General features: G+C 41.3%; 1 protein-coding gene across 4 annotated transcripts; it reads left to right on the forward strand.

Moving 5' to 3' along the window:
• The first annotated feature begins 1,464 nt into the window (after positions 1 to 1,464).
• On the forward strand, positions 1,465 to 19,507 carry LOC109991816 (calmodulin-regulated spectrin-associated protein 3-like). Of its 4 annotated transcripts, XM_020644219.2 has the most exons (19): positions 1,465 to 2,160; positions 6,846 to 7,123; positions 7,552 to 7,692; positions 8,060 to 8,146; positions 8,301 to 8,336; positions 8,836 to 8,883; positions 10,387 to 10,525; positions 10,874 to 11,013; positions 11,901 to 11,994; positions 12,101 to 12,152; positions 12,438 to 12,499; positions 12,581 to 12,611; positions 12,782 to 15,233; positions 15,328 to 15,440; positions 15,595 to 15,881; positions 15,970 to 16,069; positions 16,619 to 16,731; positions 17,031 to 17,149; positions 17,342 to 19,507. In XM_020644219.2, the coding sequence occupies exons 1-19, from the start codon at positions 1,791 to 1,793 to the stop codon at positions 17,675 to 17,677; spliced, it is 4,998 nt and encodes a 1,665-aa protein (XP_020499875.2). In that variant the 5' UTR covers positions 1,465 to 1,790; the 3' UTR covers positions 17,678 to 19,507. The 4 variants fall into 4 exon arrangements, with proteins under 4 accessions (XP_020499875.2, XP_065811776.1, XP_065811780.1 ...); XM_065955704.1 differs by lacking the exon at positions 8,301 to 8,336 and having other exon boundaries at positions 1,466 to 2,160; XM_065955708.1 differs by lacking the exon at positions 8,836 to 8,883 and having other exon boundaries at positions 1,467 to 2,160.
• The last annotated feature ends 12 nt before the right edge of the window (positions 19,508 to 19,519 follow it).

Raw genomic sequence — 19,519 nt, forward strand, 5'->3', positions numbered from 1 at the left:
CAAACACAAATTAAACAGCCATCTGTAGGCCACAGCAAAACTCTAGAAGTAACATTTTGTTTCAATGTTCAGAAGTGTTGTTTTGTGTGAAACTACAGCATATTGTGATACAAAATAAAGTAACATGCTGGCTGTTCAGGTGCTGACTAGAGTCAAACTAGAGAGCGCTGTTGGAGTGTCTTTCTAAATGAGTGATGAAAAGATGCTGGAAATGTTATTTATGGTCCTGGTTGTTCAAATGTGGTCCAGCAGGATAAAGCTATCAGAGTGGATCAAATCTTGAAACTGGGTTGTTCAAAAGGGAACCAAAAGAGATTACATAAAACGTTTGAGTTATATTGAAAGTACTTTGATCCAAAATCAGGATTCCCAGCAGAGGTGGATCAGGTTGAACCTGTCCAGTTTTTCCTTGGAAAAGGATGACAGTGAGCTGGGTATAACGTGATTCTGGGCCTTGTGGTTATACATCTGCCCCGTTAGTTTCTCTTGTATGACACTCATCTTAAACATCTTTATTTTCTAACAGGAGGGAAGTTCATAAGAATAAGTCTTCTCTCTGCTTCCTGTGTTTTTTGGTTTTCTTCTGTTGGTTTTTTTTGTGTTAACTTCTTTCACTGAAACTAAGAGAAATAACAAGTTGCATCATCCTCTTTATTTTTTAAGTCTAGTCTTGTTAACTCCATTGGATACATAAAATGTTGGTGATCTTTGATAGTTTGAGGCACTTCCTCACCGTAATTTGAATGCACTTTGACTTTCTGTCTCTGAGGTTTTGTGTCAGACTTTTTTTTTTTTTCCACTTCAAAAATGCTTACAGGTTCTAAATGATGACTGCTGTGTTTTGTTGTCTAGTGTTGCTACACCAGAGGTCTGAATGTTATTTCATTTTCAGCCACCTTGAACATGTCTGCTAGGATGAAGATCAAGACAAAAAAACAACAACATTTCTTCTTATAATTCATTAGAGTTTGTACACAATGCATGAAATAAACATGTTTCTTAACACGCTGTAGTTCAATTTATCCATATGTGACGTATATCATGGCATGGACAGGTACTTTTCAAACATATCTGCACAACATTACTATACTGCTTTAACAATGTATTACATCAGAATGATTTTGCTAAGATGCTGTGCACCTTTCTTTCTAAAATAGTAGCTGTTGTTGTACTGTAAAGGTTTCTTTCATGTGAATTGTCAAAGAATACAGATTTGCCTTAAAGAATGTGTTTGACAATAACTCACATTTCCTTGTTTGTTGCACTCTCTGCTTATTTAGTGTGATGCATTTTGGCTACATAACCTTTTGTGGTGTCGCAATTACGAGACTCAACCCAGTAAATGTTACATTAAGATTTGTTCTACCTTTTTTTTGTCTTGTTCTGCTCTTTCCAATACTTCAGTATGTCTGGGGGTGAAGTCGGTACCATGCTCTGTTGGCACCCCCTTGTGGCAGAAAGGGGCACTGTAACAGACAAACCTCTTCCCATCAAATTGAAGAAACTGTGAATTACCCTCACAAACTTAAAAGCGGTGAGGATTTTTATTCCATGAGCGTTTCTTTGGCCTTTTTGTACGTGCTCTGCTTACACTCGTGTCAAAAATCTAAAACAAATAGACCTGTAAGCCGGATTTTGTCCCCCCCCCCCAAAAAAAAAACGTCCTTATTGGTCGACATGTGACGTTCAGGGGGGCGTGGAGCTGGACTGCCATTCTAACGTGAGGGATTTTATTCTGCTAGAATTGTTTTTATATTCAGCTATAGGCTGATATAAGGACATATATTTCTATGATCTCTCAATTCGTGCTCTCACTTCTAACTTTGTATGGCCTGCTTATCATTCTGGTGTTTCAATCTGCATCACAGTGTCGTCCTCCTCCCTCCTCTCCTCCTCCTCCTCCTCCCAAGTCTCTCCTCTTCCTCCTCCATCCCTCCTCCTCCTCCTCCTCCTCACAGCTCCACGGTGCTGCTGCTGCTGTTGCTGCTGCTGCCTGCGTGCTCTCCGTGCGGCGCGCCGCGGCCATGGTGGACTCTCCGGGTGCGATGAAAAAGACCTTCTCGGTGCCGGAGATCAAACCGCTGGACCAATACGACTTCAACCGGGCCAAGATCTGCGCTAGCGTGCGGTGGCTGCTATCCAAATCGTACGGCTCTGCAGGTACACTCTTTTCTGTTCTCATCACTGAGGGGGCTGCTTGGGTGGGGCGCTTAATAATTGATCATGGTTGCCTGAAGCCCATATGGAGCTCTCGGCTTGATTTGTGGTCCTGAGGAACCTCCTGCGTCTTTCTGCAGAGCATCCGTTCATATCAGCCGCTGCAAGGATGCTCCACTTGCTCCTCCGTGCACGCAGAGTGTGCAGCTTTATATAGATTACCATGTTATTAATGAGGAGCGTTTTCTGCTAATTACCAACATGCGAGTCCCGTCTGGAAGGGATCTCCTCCGTGCTGCGTTGATGAGGAAGGAGCTGAAGGCTGTCATCGCTGCAGAGAAACAAAGCCTTTTGTCAGAGCTGAGCTCCACCAGGCCTGTGGATGGATCGTCAGATTGACATGTTAGAACCTGCAAAGAAATACAACGGCTTTATAGCCCGACTGTTTTTGAAACAGCTGCATACATTTGAGTGGGCTGTAAATGGGTCAGGGCCGCATAATATTTGTGTCAGTGTTACGCACGCACGTTCTGCTGTAGCGCGTGGAACTACAGTGAAGGTGACATAGTGGGCTTTTAGACAATGGACGGGTTTTTTTTTTGCTGCAAGTGCATATTTATCTATCCGCTAAATAAAGCTTTAAATAGGGAGCTGGCTTTTGAAAATACAATTAAAAAAACCTCAGAAATATTAAAAACATATATCTTCTTGTCAGCACTGTGCTAAATCTTTATATTGAGTGGTCAAATTACAGCAGATGTTCTTATGTAGGCAGGGACTCTTAAAGAGCAACCTATGATCAGGCTTATGTCAACAAATGTAATACTGTTGTTAACCTCTTATTGTGTTAGGCTTGTGTGGTTCATGTTTTTTATTGACACGTGTCTCAGAGATGTTGTCTTTCATTTGTGTTGTTGCTGTATTGAACCACATCTTACGAAAGCTAGTTTCTGATGAGACAGGTGACTAATTCCCCAAACCATCAAGACCATCTGACATCTATAAAAGTGAGAACAAATGATCATACAAATATACCATACTTTGTGAGACAATTCCTTTAAAATCCTGCAGAATTCAAAATAATATTAAACTGGAAACGCAGAAAACCCTTACCCTTAAGTTATTAGAACAAAATAACAAAATGTCTAATAACTGAAATAAACAACTAATGGATCATCAAAATAGTTCACCCATTCTCTCAGTTAGCTTAATTGTCAGTGCTGTTTCTCAGTGCCTCACCCCGACCAAATATGATATTCTGTTTAAAGTAAAGTGACATGAATAGAAGCTTTATAAGACTTTTGGTATTCTATGTTTTTTTAACACATGTCTCAGAGATATATACTCTTTAATTAGTTTGTTTTATTCAATGACATTATAAAGATGAGTGCTCCTTTTGGAGATGCAACTAACAGCAAATCTTGCAAGCCATAAATATTGTTCCCCTGAGTATTAATAAAGCATTTCTGATTCTTAAAATTTGAAAAAAAAATATAAATTAGTCTTAAATTTAACTGATAAAGAAAAAACAAGACAAGCAATAAACCCTCAGTTTGAAATGCTGGACATAGATTATTTGGAAATGTTGTTTGATAAGCTACCTAAATTATAGCCTATATATTTTTTTTATTAATGGTGGCTGATATATTGTCTATTGATGACTTGATGGTAACCTCCAGTCATGAGCTAATGCACAGTGATGTCACTCTGTGATTGGCTCTAGCTGCAGTAGTAGAGTGTCATGGTTCTTCTTTGTGTAATAAGCCGTGTGTATGTCTCAGTATAATAGCTTTGGACAGAATTTCCAGTCATGTTTGTGTCCGGTTTGCCTCTCAGAAGACAGGAGGAGAGATGAGCTGAAAGCCTCCCAGCAGGACGCTTCATTGTTGTCTGTCAACTGGAAAATGCCCAGTGGGTGTCTCATTCAAATTTAATGGAGGCCCTGAAGAAAATAGCACTAATACACCACACATGGGGTCCAACTAACGACACAGTCCTGATTCAGCTGAAATGTATTCTACCTGACAGGGGCCAGAGGATAACTTATCTAAAACAAGACTGAATATTAATGAAGTCAGTGTCTTTTTATGGTAAAATAATCAGCTCAGTCAAATGAAGTAGGATTTAGGAAGGCTCTATAAATTGCCCTAGTTGCATACTTTGATTAAACCAGGAATTTCCTCACTGAGATCAAAGAAACTGCCCGTCCGCTCTTAAATCTCTGTCTACTTTTAAGGATCTTTTATTGGGGGAGTTAAAGATCTTTAAAAGAAATCTGGGCTATTGTGTTTACAGAGGAACTTCAAATAAGTCCAGTGACTCCTGATGTCAGTAATATCTAGGATAATTCAGAGTGACTCAGAAGAGGTCTCTGATAGACACACGTATAATTCTATATTTCATTTGTGTTGGACTGCAGAGGGGATCTTCAGTGAAAAAACTCAGCCCTGTGCTAGAATCAAGCAAGCAAGTATAGTGGAGCCTGTAGTAGTTAAAGAGGTAGATATTTCCCTATCTCTGGTGGACACCAAAAACAGAGAGATAAGAGAAACAATATCAGATGAAGTGATTCAAAATGAATGCTCATATATCATCAATCCAGCAGATACAGAACAACTCCGGATTTTGATTGATGTCGTAACTGTTTCGGTCATTTGTAAAGCAGAAATACAAACTATCCTCTGATTTCAACGTCTTTATAACTTCTCTAAGTTTATGTTTGTGAAGCTTTTTACTAACATGGCTATTCTAAGTTAAATCCAAAATTCAACAGGACTTGGTTGTTGTCCTTCAGCTAAGTGTTTGGAGGATTTTCTGCCTTTAATTGTGGTTTACGAGAGTAAAACTCAGTATTACTGTGTTTTGTAATGACTGTTTATTCGATGCAATTGTTTGATGATGCAATGATTGGGCTGGGGAAATTCACAAGGGGCTTTTTTACTGACACTTTATAGAACCAAATAAAAATGAATCTGGGAAATGATTGGTTGGTTAAATGATTTTCAAAGCTGTTAGCCGTAGCCCCACACTTTTTTTTACTGTGAGCACATTGTGGAAGGAAGATTTAACATAATCAACCTTTTTGTGACATTTTTAGCAAACATGCACTGTAACAATGCTGTGTTGTTTACGCAGCGGATGCGTGTTTCTGTGTTGTTTATCTGTCTGACACAATCAGTCAAACATTAAATGGGTTAGCTGGTTCCTGCTCTGCAGTCCAGTCCCATCGTCTCTGCTGTGATTGAGACAGAATGGCTGCTTTCCAGTTTCACCGTCCCCATAGTGACGGCAGTCCTATTTCCTCCCAGTGCTGCAGAGTGTGAAAGGCGAGGGTTTAACCCCCGAACAGTGTGTGTCACACTGCAGTGGTGTGTGCTTACAATAGTGTTTATGTAGCGACACAGATACATTTTCTGTTTAAATACTTTGTCGTTATGAAGTTGTTTCTCCTCTCTCCTTGAGGGGATGGGCGGAAGGAGTGACAGTTACATAAGAAGGCCTCACTTCAGTAGGATACACAGACAGAGAGGAGCAGTTGTAGCTCTTATTAAGACTCACAGTAAGATGTGCACAGACAGTTGAAGGAGTAGAAAAGAATTGGCAAAGGCTTAGAGGGAATGAGGACTGACTATTGTAGGAAATTGGAGCGATATGAACGCTGATATTCCCTTTGAGAAGTCCGATCCAATCTGCAGGATTACCCCGAGTCCTTGTGCAGCCTTCCAGAGCTGGAATATGGGTCAGTCAGGGAAGAGTGTGTTTTTGTGTCCACAGTGTGTATGTTTCTATGAAATGACCCACTCATACTGGTCTGATCTTCTTACTTGACGTGAAAATCTACACACTCACTTGTCTGGAGGACCTTGGCTGAGCTGTTCATGCACATGATGACATTATCTCCTGCAAGCTCCCTAAAGTCAGACACTGTCACTTACTGTCCCCTCATTTCTAGTAGTTATTTAGTTTATTCCTCCAGAACAGATAATACAATGGAGCTGCAGTCAGTGTGACCCTTGTAATGTTTTCCTCGTGGTTCAATGCGACAAAGCACTTTTCTGCATTAGTAGGCATCCCCCCATTTCTCAGAGAACAATGCAGGGAAGCTGACTCATTATTCCCTCTTGTTTCTGCAGGAAGGCAACAAACGTCTCGTATCTGCACCATAAACTTCATGGTTTATTCTCCGCACATGGTGCTCAGAATGTCCTTTAGCAATAGACAGAGCACATCACTAATCTGCTTGCACATAATGATGGAGTGGGCTCTTTCAGGCACTGAAATATTAATCCTGAACTCTTCAGAGTTCATTAGCATGGTTGTTTCTTTCCTTCTCTAGTCCGCTTTAAGCCCTGTGAGGCTGCACAGCAGTGCTTTGAGCTATATGTTAATCACATATATGAAGCTAATATGCTAATAAAAAGCAGAATTTGTGTTTCCTTGTTTACTATTTTTGTCAATTTACCATGCCAACATTTGCAAATTCATTCCAAACAAAAAGTATAGCTGCAACTGATGGGATGTTATTAGTTTTGAAGAAGCTCATGTTCATCAAACTGAAATGTTAACTTATTATTGATGCTAGATGAAGTGGAACAGAAGCACATTAACCAGAGGGATTCAACCTCTGGGAAGTGAAGAACAATGACAATCTTAAATCTGAAAAGAGACTTTCCTCTTATCCTTTTCAGAAAATGTTCCTGTGGAGTTGCGGGAGCCGCTTTATACGGACCAGTATGGACAAGAGCACCTCAAGCCGTCAATCTCCAAGCTGCTACTCTCCCCGGAGATCTACTGCAGGGCCCAGGCCCTGCTAGCCCAGGCTCATGCCACCTCTCCTCCTGCCACACAGGGGTCCCCTGCAGACAACTCGGCCCTGCTGCAGTTTCTTATCAAGAAAGGTGTCCCTGCAATGGTCCAGGATACAGACATCACAGAGGAGGACCTCAGCCATGTACCCATCAAGACGGTAGGTGCAAGAGCAGGATGTGTATCTTTAATTTCTGCTTCTTATTTTGTCGTTAATGATTTCCAGTGGTTATAGTTCCCAAACATACAATTTGAAGGTAAGTAAGAAGAAGAATTAGCAATAAAATAAAACCAAAGCAAAGTAAAGAAAACTGTCTAATTTGAAAAGGTAATACAACATATTGACACTATATAAATTGCCCATGCGTAATTGTTTCTCTACTCAAGATGCCAATCATAGTTTAGGATTTTTCTGCAGAAGGGGTGGGCATTCATATTTCAAGGGGGGCCTCAGGCATCAAGTAACTACTAAGTTAATATCTTGTTAAATAACATTATAACATTTCCAACTCTGCTGATTTCATGTGACTGCATCTATCAAGGCAGTCAGGTTGACCGGTTTAATGTTCCCTCTTTTGATTGGTGCAGAAATCCCACCTGGCTCTGATTGAATCCCTGATCACTCTGGCGGCTAAAGAAGCAGTGGGTCAGGTGAGGATGGCGCCGGAGGCGGAGCAGATGGGTGTCGGGGCTCCGTGGGAGAATGCTCTGCTCTTCTGGGTCAACAGGGTGAGAACACATTTATCACTACAGTATCACTTTGCTGATGTCACTTTCAAACGTTGTCCCATTCATTTTTTCAATATAGTTATTTGACTTAAAGACAGGGGTTTCTCAGTCAAGATAACAGAAAGAAAATGTGATTTTCAATCATCATTTACACTCCCACCACTGTGCTGCAACCTTTTTTCTAAACTCACAAACACAGGAGAGAAAACTATTTAGAACACAGTCACATAAAGGATCACCAGGATTTTGTTTCTTTTAGACTTGTAAGGCTTCAGTATATCTCAGTTCAGCTGCTTTATGTTTTTAATTTTTACCACGCTGTGTGCCTCTATGTCCAACTTAACCTTTTCCTTTTTTCTTAATAAAGCTGAACCAGAAGTTAAGAGAAAGCACAGAAGAAGAAGAGCCACCCAGATCACAGACGTGCACGGACCTGCAGCCTGCTCAGGACCCGGTAACAACACACACTTCCTAACACACACACACATGCATGATGGTTTGCTTTATTAATAGTCTGTCTATCATGTTGCTGCAGCTAACATCGTCCTTGCTCTGCTATTATGTTTTCTTCCCCTGGTTTGTCTCTGTCACGCCACGCTCTCTGGCAGTGTCAGTCCACCCGCTGGTACTGGAAACTAGTCCCTGTAAGTGAACTCTTCTCCTCTTTATCTGCCTCAGTCTGTCTATCTGCTGTACATGGCTGATTTAATGTGCCTGCTGGAAATGCCACACATAGCTCTAATCTGTCCTGTAATCAAAAGTGCCTTTGTGTATGATGGTTATATATCTTTTGACCTTTTCTGCTGACCAATGAGAAGCCACTAAAAATGTCTTGTAACCTCTTATTATTATTAACCGATGAATAGACATTGTGGTATTTATGACTTTGTTGCATTAAGTCATCGGTTTCATCTCAAACTGCCCAGATTATCAGAGCTGAGAGGGAGAAGGAGGTGTTGGAGAAGGAAACTACCTCCCAGTTCATTCCTCCCCCTTTTATTTTCCCCCCTTCCTCTCTTCCCCCTCCTCCTCCTCTGTCGCTCTCCTCTCCCTGAGCAGTGACTTTGTGGTGTGGCGGTTCCCATGATGACCGGCCCCCTTGTCATTTATGCTTGTTCCCTCTCTCTGCCATCCCCCATCCAGCATGCTATCGCTTTTTGTTTGAAGGAGTCGGGGAATAAGCCACCTGTGGTAATGTATAACACCTCGCTCTTCTCTCACCCTCATCCTCTGTGTGTATCGTAGCAACGCACCTGACTGACAGACTGTCCTATCGCCACACCTCTCCCACACTGTCGACCAATGACTGACTGACTGACTGCAAACTAATCACTCTTCCAACCCCGAGGTTGGATGGATCAATAAAAACTCATTAGCTTTCAACAGTATTTATCCATTATGTATTTATGTTTCACTGCTTTTCTTTAAGGTGTATGTCACACATCTATGTTACAGGAGGCATCATAGACTGGATTGGATGTTGAATTCTATAAATCCTTGTCCTCCTTTAACAAGATTGTTTGACATCAAGTCACAGTTGATGCACATATTTGGGATTCTGTTAGGTATATTTTACAGTGGAGAACTGGGGCCACATTAAAGATAAAAATCCAAGATTTTGAGAATAAAGTATCAATGTTACTAGAATAAAGCCGTAAAATAATGAAGTCAAATATAAAGCCAGGATGAAATTATAATATAACAAGAATAAAGTCTGCTCAGACTGCCTTTTAGACCAACCTTTCTTCAAGATAGAGTCCTGATAGTTATGACCATGGAGTACTTATATGCCATTAGATTAAGTATTCAGTTTTGGTTTTATGGTTTTATTTTTCCTCAAGTTTGTGCAGGCGGCTGGCTGCTCTTCTGGTTTTCCCCTTCATAATAACATACCAGCTAAACATAGCCTAAAATAACGACTTAATTTCTTGAAATATACAAAACTTGAAGAACTGAAGAAATCACACATTAATTCTTGCGACATAGTGACTTTGTTCTTGTAATATTACTATTTTATTCTCCAAATATGACAACTTTATTCTGAAAATCTCTCCTTTTGTCTTTAATGTGGCTTTGATACTCCGTTGTAATATCTTAGGCACTTAAAAAAACGATTCACTTTTATTTTATTTGTATTTGTTTTTTTTAACCTAATCACAATTGAAGGCCCATAGCGTTGCCTGTTTCTGCTGCATGGACATTGAAAGAAAACATTCAAATCAATGGCATTTTTCAGTCCATAATTTTGTGTCTCTTGTTTATCAATTAGTTGTTTATTTTGAAATGTCTGAAAAACCTTGCATTGCACTCCCTGGTTGGTGTGTGTGTGAGTGTGTGTGCAAATGTTTCTTATTTGAAGCATCGCTGGTCTTGCGCTTAGATTCTGTTCGGGGTTTTTTTTTCTTTAACATCCCTAGTTTGGCTGGCATCATAGTTTGATGGCTTTATGTAATGCTTGAAAGAAGAACATTCCTTGATGGTTTTACTTTTTTAACCACTATCTAAATCTACTAAACATATCCCTTTTTTTTTTACATCTGTAACTTATTTAATGCTTTATAATCCTTCCACTTTCCTCCTCACTTGCCCATTTGATCTTTCTTATTCCTACTTGTCTTTGCACAACTCTTCTTCTTTTCACCCTCCTCTCTCTCATCACTTTTTTCCTTCCCCTCCCTTTCTTTTCTTCTCCAGATTCGCTATAGGAAGGACAAAGTGCTGTCCAAGCTCACTCCTACTTTCCCTCTGGTTTCTGCGGTCAAAGATCTGTCTAATGGCTGCGCTATAGCTGCTGTGCTGCATTTCTACTGCCCCAGCCTGCTGCCTTTAGAGGGTACACACACATGTACTCAGAAGTGAACACACATGCATACAAATACACACTTTTATTAAATATTTATATTTAGCTGATGTAGGTATCCATCTCAACTTAAAAGATGGTGCCGTCACTTTGAAAATGTTTCCATTATAAATGGACAACATTTGGACAAGTTTTTTTTTGTGTTCTTAATGATTTAAATTCATTTTGTTGCTGCTGCAATTGGTTAACTTTATCTTTCAAAGTATGTTTAGTATTAATTAGTATTAGTATTAAATAGTATTAACTATTTGATGTTTGCCTTAAATGTACAATGCATCCACAATAAAAAAAATGTAATACGTATTTCTTTGCTCCTTCCAGATGTGTGTCTGAAGGACACCATGTCAGTGGCTGACAGTCTCTACAACCTGCAGCTGATTAAAGAGTTTTGCGAGAGCAGTTTACAGAGCTGCTGCCCCCTGGCTGTGGAGGACCTGCTCTACGCACCCCCTGTTTTGCATGCAAGTATTTCGACCCTTTGAATTAACAATGTAATCATCATTTTTGAAGATGCATCTGAATTGTTAAAGTGAAAAGCTGCAGAGATGAGAAGAGAATAAAATAGAGAGCAGGTGTAAACTATGCCGCTCCAAACTCAAGTCTCTGAGAAAGAAGGTATCACTGCACTTACTTCAAAAGATACATTTTATCAGAAGGGCAAACTTGGAAGCCACGGACTAGCTTCTTACTACAAGAAAAATTACTGATTTCTGAAGTAGTAAGACGATAACCAGGTAACTGATAACAGATAATCTGCCCAGGTTCTCTGTTTTTGTCAGTTGGCCATTTTTTACAGTCTCATAAACCACTTGAGTTGTGATGACAGAGTTGGAGTTGAAATACGTCATCTGTACTGACCTGTTTTCTGCACTCATATGCACATATCTGTAAATAGGGATAAATAAAAAGCTTAAATAATGGGCTCTGAAATTGAACTTGGGCCAATGTGTTTTACCTTGTTTGGTCTGAACACTGTCTGATTTCTTTCACACAATCAAAGCCTGCTCAAAGAAGTCGGGCAATGGAATGGCAAACTAAAACTATAACACGATCAACACCAACGTTTTTGTCTGTTGCATACAGGTACTGCAATAAAGATTAATAGGATGCAACAGGGCTGAACAGATGGTAATGCAAGCAGAGATCACAGCCTTATTGTAGAAGCTCTCCTGTCCATGCTGAATGCCTATTATGCATGTAGGAATGAAGTCAGTCTACCAAGTTAATACATTGGACCATATCCTCTCTCTATTAACCAAAGTCCCTTAGTCTTTACTCCTTTTCTGCCCGTTTAATCTCATTGAATATGATTCACCTTCATGATAACCTTATATGCTATTTTCCACAGCTGAACATCATGAGCTTCATAGCAGAGCTGCTGGAGTGGTTTGAGATTAAGAAGCCAGATTTTGTCAAGCCCATAGAGCCCATCGACCTCACAGGTCTGTGACATCCAGAACATCACCGAGGACATTTCTCTAGAGTTGTTATTTTGGCTGTTAACTGTTTGGTGTATAGATGGCTCACAGATGTTTATCTATCTTTCAGATATCTCAGGTTTACTAGACTGCACAAGTCCTGTAAACGGAAACAGCAACAGGTACCAGCATCCCACTAACCAAACACTAAAATTATTAGGTAGAGAAATCAGGAACTCACTTGCCTGATGTGATTCTTGTCAACAACCAATCTGAACCTAAACTACTACAGCAGTTATTTAACAAAATAAAATGATTTAAACCTAAATAAACCTTAAAAAAATAATTCTATAGAACCTGGTTATGGCAAGGACAATTTGAAACACCTCCTAGACATTTTTTTAAGCTTTGAAAAGTTATATAAGAATTGTAGATGAAGATCATTAAGGCGTTTTTTTTTTTTTCAGTGGTTCACCTTCGTTCATCTTTAAACAACCCTTTGTGGCAATCTCGTCCCCAGTGTCACCAGGTAAGAAACCCAAAGATGTGTACACAATGTTTTTATTATTTTGAAAAAGACTCTAATACGTTTTTATGGTTTCTGTTCCAGAAAACAAATGTTGGACAAAGAAACAAATCGGGTACTTGTACTTCAAAACTTCACCTGATTTCTATAGTAAATGTGGTACATTCATATTTTATCTTCATTTCGATCTTCTTACTTTGGCTTCTGTGGTCTCTGCCTTTCCATTTTTGTTTGGCACAACCCATCCATTTTTCCACCCTGCCATCATCACCTACCTCTTTGCAGTCGTCCCCTGTCAGCAGTGACTTTCAGCATCCCATTTGGACTGGACAGTGATGTTGACATTGTGATGGGAAACCCAATAGATTCTGTCTTTCGCTCTGTCAGCACTGACAGCCTCACCACCGGCATCCCTGCGATGACTTCGCCCCCAGAAGACTTCAGTCACCTCGTCAGCGCTTCAGTACCATCGCAGCGTTCCTCCTGGGGTCCTTATGCACACACAGCACCACTTGGAGAACTGCCAACCATCGAGGAAGCACTCCAGGTGGTTCATAATCCTGGTAATAAAGATCGGAGAAAGGAAAAAACAGCAGAGAAAGTTGGAAGAGGATTGCTTGGAGGAAGGCCAGAACCTAGGTTACGCCCTGAAGGAGCCCCTGCTGGTTTTTTCCTACATTCCCCTGAGGAGGATAATCCACAGCTCAGCAGCTCTGCTCCATGTCGCTCTGGGGTCCTCCATCGACCTGTTGGAGGAGAATTGGTCGATTCTAAAAGACAAGGAAGGGGGGAGAGGAGAGAGAGAAAAGGGCGCACCTCTGATATGTCACGTGATGACGACTCTGTACTACGAGATGGAAGTGTTGACTCCTCTGAAGCATCAGATGATGCCCCTAGAAATGCCCCTGGTAATATTCGACCCAGTACAAGTCGCCAGGGAAACCAAAGTACCAGCAACAGTCCAAGGATGACGAACTTTGCTGAACGACGAGACAGTAGACGGCGACATCCAGCTGCTCCCGGGGAGGATTCAGCCTCTGCTACAACCCCAACAACTCCAGGCACTCCACATACACCCTCCACTCCAGCAGGGGCACCTAGCCGCCAGGACAGCCCAGGTCCAAGAGGCCTCGAACCCGGCTCAGAGGCCTGGGAGTTGGGGGCTCGTCTGGAGGAAAAACGAAAAAGCATTGAAGCCCAAAAAAGACGTATCGAAGCCATCTTTGCCAAGCACAGACAAAGGCTTGGAAAAACTGCTTTCCTTCAACTGAAAAAAGAGCAGGGAGAGGGGGGAGGCCAGGGAACAGAGGAGGATAATCTCACCCTGGAGGAGCGTCTCAATCAGATGGAGGAGCAACTGAAGCAAGAGGAGGAGAAAGAAGAGAAGGACAAGAAGGACAAAGAAAAGGATGGAGAGAAAGAGAAGGAGAAGCCATCTGTGTCCAATCCTCCTCGTTTGGAGAAGCAGGTCACATTCTCTATTGATAGTAAGAAAGGTGCAGAAAAAGACAAAGGAGCAGAGAAGGAGAAAGGAGGTGAAGCTGTCATAGTTGAGTACAATGAAGTGGTTCAGAAATTGAGTGAAGCTCTGCAGTCACTACAGAAGGACATGCAGAAACTTACAGAACAGCAACAGCAGATCATGAGCAACCAAAGACCTAGAAATACATCAAAAACCACTCCAAAATCGACTTCGAGAAGTAACACCAAACCCCAAGTCAAAACTCCTCCTCATACCCCAACAAAGACACCACCAAGAACCCCTACTAAGACTCCTACAAGGAGTTCCACTAAAGCTTGGGTGATTCCTGCTGCTCCCAGTCCCCCTTCTGGTTCGTCCCCGTCACGGCGATCTCATGTTCTTTCTTCCCCCAAGAACCCCATCATCTCTTCCTCCTGCCCTGCTCCTCGCACTAAAATCCATTCTTCAACCACTCCACGCAGTCCCAAGCATCATCCACGTCCCCAACATCAGCCTCATCCACGTCCTTCTGAACTCAAGTTCCCCCCACTCAATCGTGTCCTGACACCAACCCATAATGTGGACACCATCCCCCACTTGAGGCGTGTGTCCCCAAGCAAGTGTCAGGTTCAGACCTCCTCTTCCTTCCGAATTGGTGGACAACGGACTCCTCAAGAATCTCCTCAGCCTACCCAGCAGCCGCAGCCTGATGATAGCACCTCAGACACAGCTTCAAGTGAGACCCCAACTCAGTTTAGCCTGGAGTTGGAGCAAGAGGATATGGAGGTCGTAGGAGGGCTCCCGGTCTTTCAACAGCCAAGACAAGATCGTCTGAGAGCTGCATGTGGAAGCAGCTCCGAAGCACTTTCTGAGTGCTCATTTGAGAGCGATACTTTGTCCCTCTCTGCTGCATACAGCACGGGAGGTGATGGTGTGAGGGGTGGAGATGCAGACAAGCGCTGCAGCATGATTGAGGTATCGTTGTCATCTCTTGGAGGGCAAGAGGGAGGCAGCGATGAACCAACTGACGAAGGGCATGAGTTTTCTTCTGATTCTATGAGCGACCACACTGAATCTGCTGTGGAACCTTCTGGAGGACTGGCCGCTGAACCATCAGACCCCATAGAGCAACTGGATCTGGCAACAGCAACCACCAGTTTGCCAGAACAACAAACAGAATCAGAGGGTGAACAGATAAGACAGCCTGAAACTTTGGAACCAAGTGTAGAACAGAATGAGCTTGGGCCAAAAGGAGGAATTAAATTTTTCTTTAAGGTGAGTGCTTGCAAATCATAATGAAAGTAAAATAAGACTTGGTTTGCATGAACATTGATTCAAAATAACACTTGCATATGTCATTTGGTTGTAGGAGGAAGTACTAAGTGAGGAGGAGATGGCCCAGCGTAGAGCACTTCTGTTGGAAAAGCAGCAGAAGAGAACTGAAGAACTGAGGAGGAGGAGACAGTGGCATGAACAAGAGAGGTATATAAAAAAAATTGTGAATGCTGCCACACAAAGTAGATTCTCACTTCTTCCCATCTGCATTTCCTTATGACGGAATCTATAAAATTGTAAACTAGTTAGTTTAAGCTGGGATTGATCCTTGTAAAAGTAACCTCATTCTATTTGGTTTTAGACCATTGTCCCCGGACAAAAGAATGGCATCTCCCTCCAATACCCCTCCTGCAGTCACAACCTCACCTTCACCTACACCTCCTGCCACACCAGTCCGTTGGGGTCAATTTACACGAGGGGAGTACGCTCGGCGGCATCAACTCAGGATCATGGAGGACTTGGGCAAAGTGCTTCAGCAAAAACCTACCCCTCAAGGACGATCCTCTGCAAAGAAAACCCGTTCAAGGCCTCGCAGCATGACTAGAGAAGAGACCAAGTTGTCACTTAGTCCTGCCAAAGGAACATCTGGTAAATATGAAACAAAACATATCAACTGGTGCGCTTGGAAATGACTTTGATGACTAAAGTTGTTTTGTCAATGTATTTGTTTCTCCAGGCTCTAAGTTGACCAAAGTCTACTCTCATTCCTCCCTCAACCTGGCAGCCACAGATGAGCCAGGAAACAGATCTGCTGACCCCACTAAGAAACCCCAAAGGTACATTGGGTCCTTCATATACCTCTCTTCACTCTGATAGCCTCCTGGCTTTAGAGGCAACATTGCTGGTTGGCCAGATTTGCTTAGTGTGATTATCCATATTTTCAACCAGAGAACTAATGGATTGCCATAAAATTTGAATTTCAAATAACACTGTCCCCAGCCTTCTGAAGGCAACTTTCTGACTATTTTCTAGATCCAAGAGTTTGATTAGTGGAACCAACAACAAGTAAAAACTTTAGATTTTTAGCACCTCAAGTGTTTTGAGAATTTTTTTTTTTATGCTTATTAGTTTAGTAAGATATGGATATTGGGAAGCACAGTGAGGGGCTTTAAGAGTCCAAGACTACGTTTTATGTTTGTTGTAGTATTATAAGTTGAGATGGATGTCACATCATTATCAAGATACTGTATGCCAGACAATCTTCAAGACTGATTGAAAGACTCTTGTCACTAACTCTTTTCTTACTGATGAATCGTTTATTCCCAAGAACACAACAGACAAAAGTTGATAGACTAACTGCTGGCTTGTTGGCATTCCTCCCACAGCCGTCCTGATTCACCTTCAGGGTGTGTGATACCAAGCAGACTGGCAAATCAGAATGGGGATAAAGACTGGGAGACTGGTTCCAATGGAACATCTCCTGCCAAAGAATACACAGGTGCGGTACAGTACCACACAATACTATCTATCTATCTATCTATCTATCTATCTGTCTATCTATCTGTCTATCTATCTATCTGCCTCTCGATTGATCAACAGCCAATGGATAGTAAAAATCTAGAGGGATCAAGCCAATATGTACAGTATGATAATTCATTTGTCCTTAACACCTAATGTTAGCATTCCATAATTTCAAGCTAACATTACTGGTAGCTACCTCGTACATAACTTTTAACTGACAACTTTAGTATGCACGTGTGAACAAGTAAACAAGGGTGCTATTATTTGTATTTGCAGGTCCAAAGCTCTTCAAAGAACCGAGTTTCAAGTCCAACAAATTCATCATTCACAACGCTCTCTCTCGATGCTGCCTTGCTGGAAAGGTCAACGAAACACAAAAGACCAAGATAGTTGAGGTAGAATTTTCATTTTACTGTACCATAAGCCGACTAAACCCTACTTTTGAAAATGTATGACATAAATCACCCAACACTTTTAAGAATTCTGTTACTTGTGCATTTGAGGAACCAAACTAGCCTAACGGTATGTTTGAAGCAGAAAATGATAACTTGCATTCATCTGTCTCCAACAACATCTCCTTCCGTTAGGAGATGGAGAAGAGTCCTGCCAACCACTTCCTCATCCTCTTCCGTGATTCCAACTGCCAGTTCAGAGGCGTTTACACCATGAACTCTGACTCCCAGGAGCTTGTACGATTGGCTGGCATGGGCCCAAGGACAATAGGCTCCACCCATGTGGAGTCCATCTACAAATACAGCTCAGATAGGAAGCAGTTCAGTGCCATCCCCTCCAAAACCATGGGCATGAGTGTGGACGCCTTCACCATCCCTAATCATCTTTGGCAAGGAGGGGGAGGAGGGGGAGGAGGAGGAGGAGGGAGCAGGAGAGCAAGCATTACCAAGAAGGCGGTCATTACCAAGTGAGGAACATAAAACATGACAGTGACAGACCATTTCAGAAAATGCTTTATAAAGTCATCATAGTGACAACTGTTGTCAAATATGAAATACAGACGGAGGGGGAGGAACAGTAAATAAGTAGAACTAAAAAAGTGAACAACAAAACACACATAAGTAACAGATCATTAAGGAAAACAAACAATAATTTTGGTAGAAACTGTAAAACTGTTATGTGCACACAGACGAGCCTTAAGCCATGTGTGTGCTTAAATAAACCTTACCTCTCTTGCCCTGGGATTCTACTACAAATACAAAATACTAAAAATTATTTGTACCCCCTTTGAATGTGCATGAAAAGGCTAACAGCACAGCTTTTCTTTTGCCAAACAGAGACGCACTCATATCCAGAGTGAACAGAAGAAGGTTTTATAAAATATAAGGATAACTGAACAAGAAGGAGTTACTTTTAAAAAGTCTCATTACTTATACTTTCATTGTTTGAAGTACAAACTCAAAAATGATTTTTTTTTCTTTAAGAAGAAAATTAGTTTTATTAAGTCGTTTATGGACAAACACTGACTTTCAGAAGACACATGATTACCGTTTGTTTTCTCTTCTGTGGACTGAAGGCCTCAAGTATAACACCAGTTGTATAAGTAACAACAGAGTTGTTCAAGTTGAATCCTGCCTAATGTCGTCCAAAGCACATTTGTTTTGCTAATCAAAAGATAGCCATAACCGTAAGATAGAGAACAGGATTGATCAACAAAGATCTGTAACTGTGGTTTTCAAAGATGATCACCACAGCATGAATGGTTATTTACTGTATGTGGTATAAGCTCATTTCAAAGGAATATCACGGTGACAGTGAGGTTTAATGAAACTATGTTGAGAGTGGTTGTATGTTTGTGCGCATCGGATGCCAATGAAACGTCACTCAGCTGGTTGCATATTGATGGTGAAGTGTGACATGCAAAACTTCAGACATTCAGAAGTACAGGATTTGCTGCACTCTAGGAGTGGGGTTCCATTTCGGATCCAGATCCAAGTTTGTAAACCATCCCTAAAGAATCCCTTATCAAATCTCTCATTGATGTTCTCACTTAGATGGCCTTTTTTTGTACTAATTTCTGACACTACAGAAAACTTGTGACCGACACACACGTTCTAATTGTACACAAATATTTCTGACAGATATGACAGATTCGATGAAAATGGTCAACCCCTTCTTCAAATGTTGATATCTAACAGAAAAAGCTGCTAAAAACATTTGCAGGAAGTACTGAGAATAGAAGGGGGAATCACAGATTTGTTGCAATGTGTATCTACTTGTCATCCTGTTGAAGCAAGAATTCATGGCATTTCCACCACTCTGTTCTCAGACCTGATGCAGGCTTCCTTCAGGTAACATGAAATGCATCTTGCATGTAGAGAAATTTGCCATTTACTTAGTATTTGCAGAATGAAAACAAAGAACCATGATTGTCCACTGTATTGGTTTTACTCACATTTGAGCTTCTGTGGTTTCTGCAGCTGTAGCAGTAGATCAGTGACACATTTTGTGATGACAGCCCTAAAAGCGCTTTAAGACTAGTGGAACCTCAGTGGTTTACATATGAAATTGAATGAAAATATGTACATATTTTTTACGGAAAAGTCCCCATCCAGACTACTAGGTTTCTTTAGGAGGTTTAAAAGATTCTCCATTTAATAAGCCGATTCAGAACTGGTTTCAAATTATGTCAAATGCTATTGAACCCCATCTCTATCTGCAGTAGAGTGCACAGTTAAAAAGGTGTTTTTCAGACCAGCATTCATGTATGAAATAAACTGGAATAAACTCCACAGATCAAGCTTTTCTGCCTT

The sequence above is a fragment of the Labrus bergylta genome, chromosome 1 (assembly GCF_963930695.1).
Source record: "Labrus bergylta chromosome 1, fLabBer1.1, whole genome shotgun sequence".
Taxonomy (NCBI): domain Eukaryota; kingdom Metazoa; phylum Chordata; class Actinopteri; order Labriformes; family Labridae; genus Labrus; species Labrus bergylta.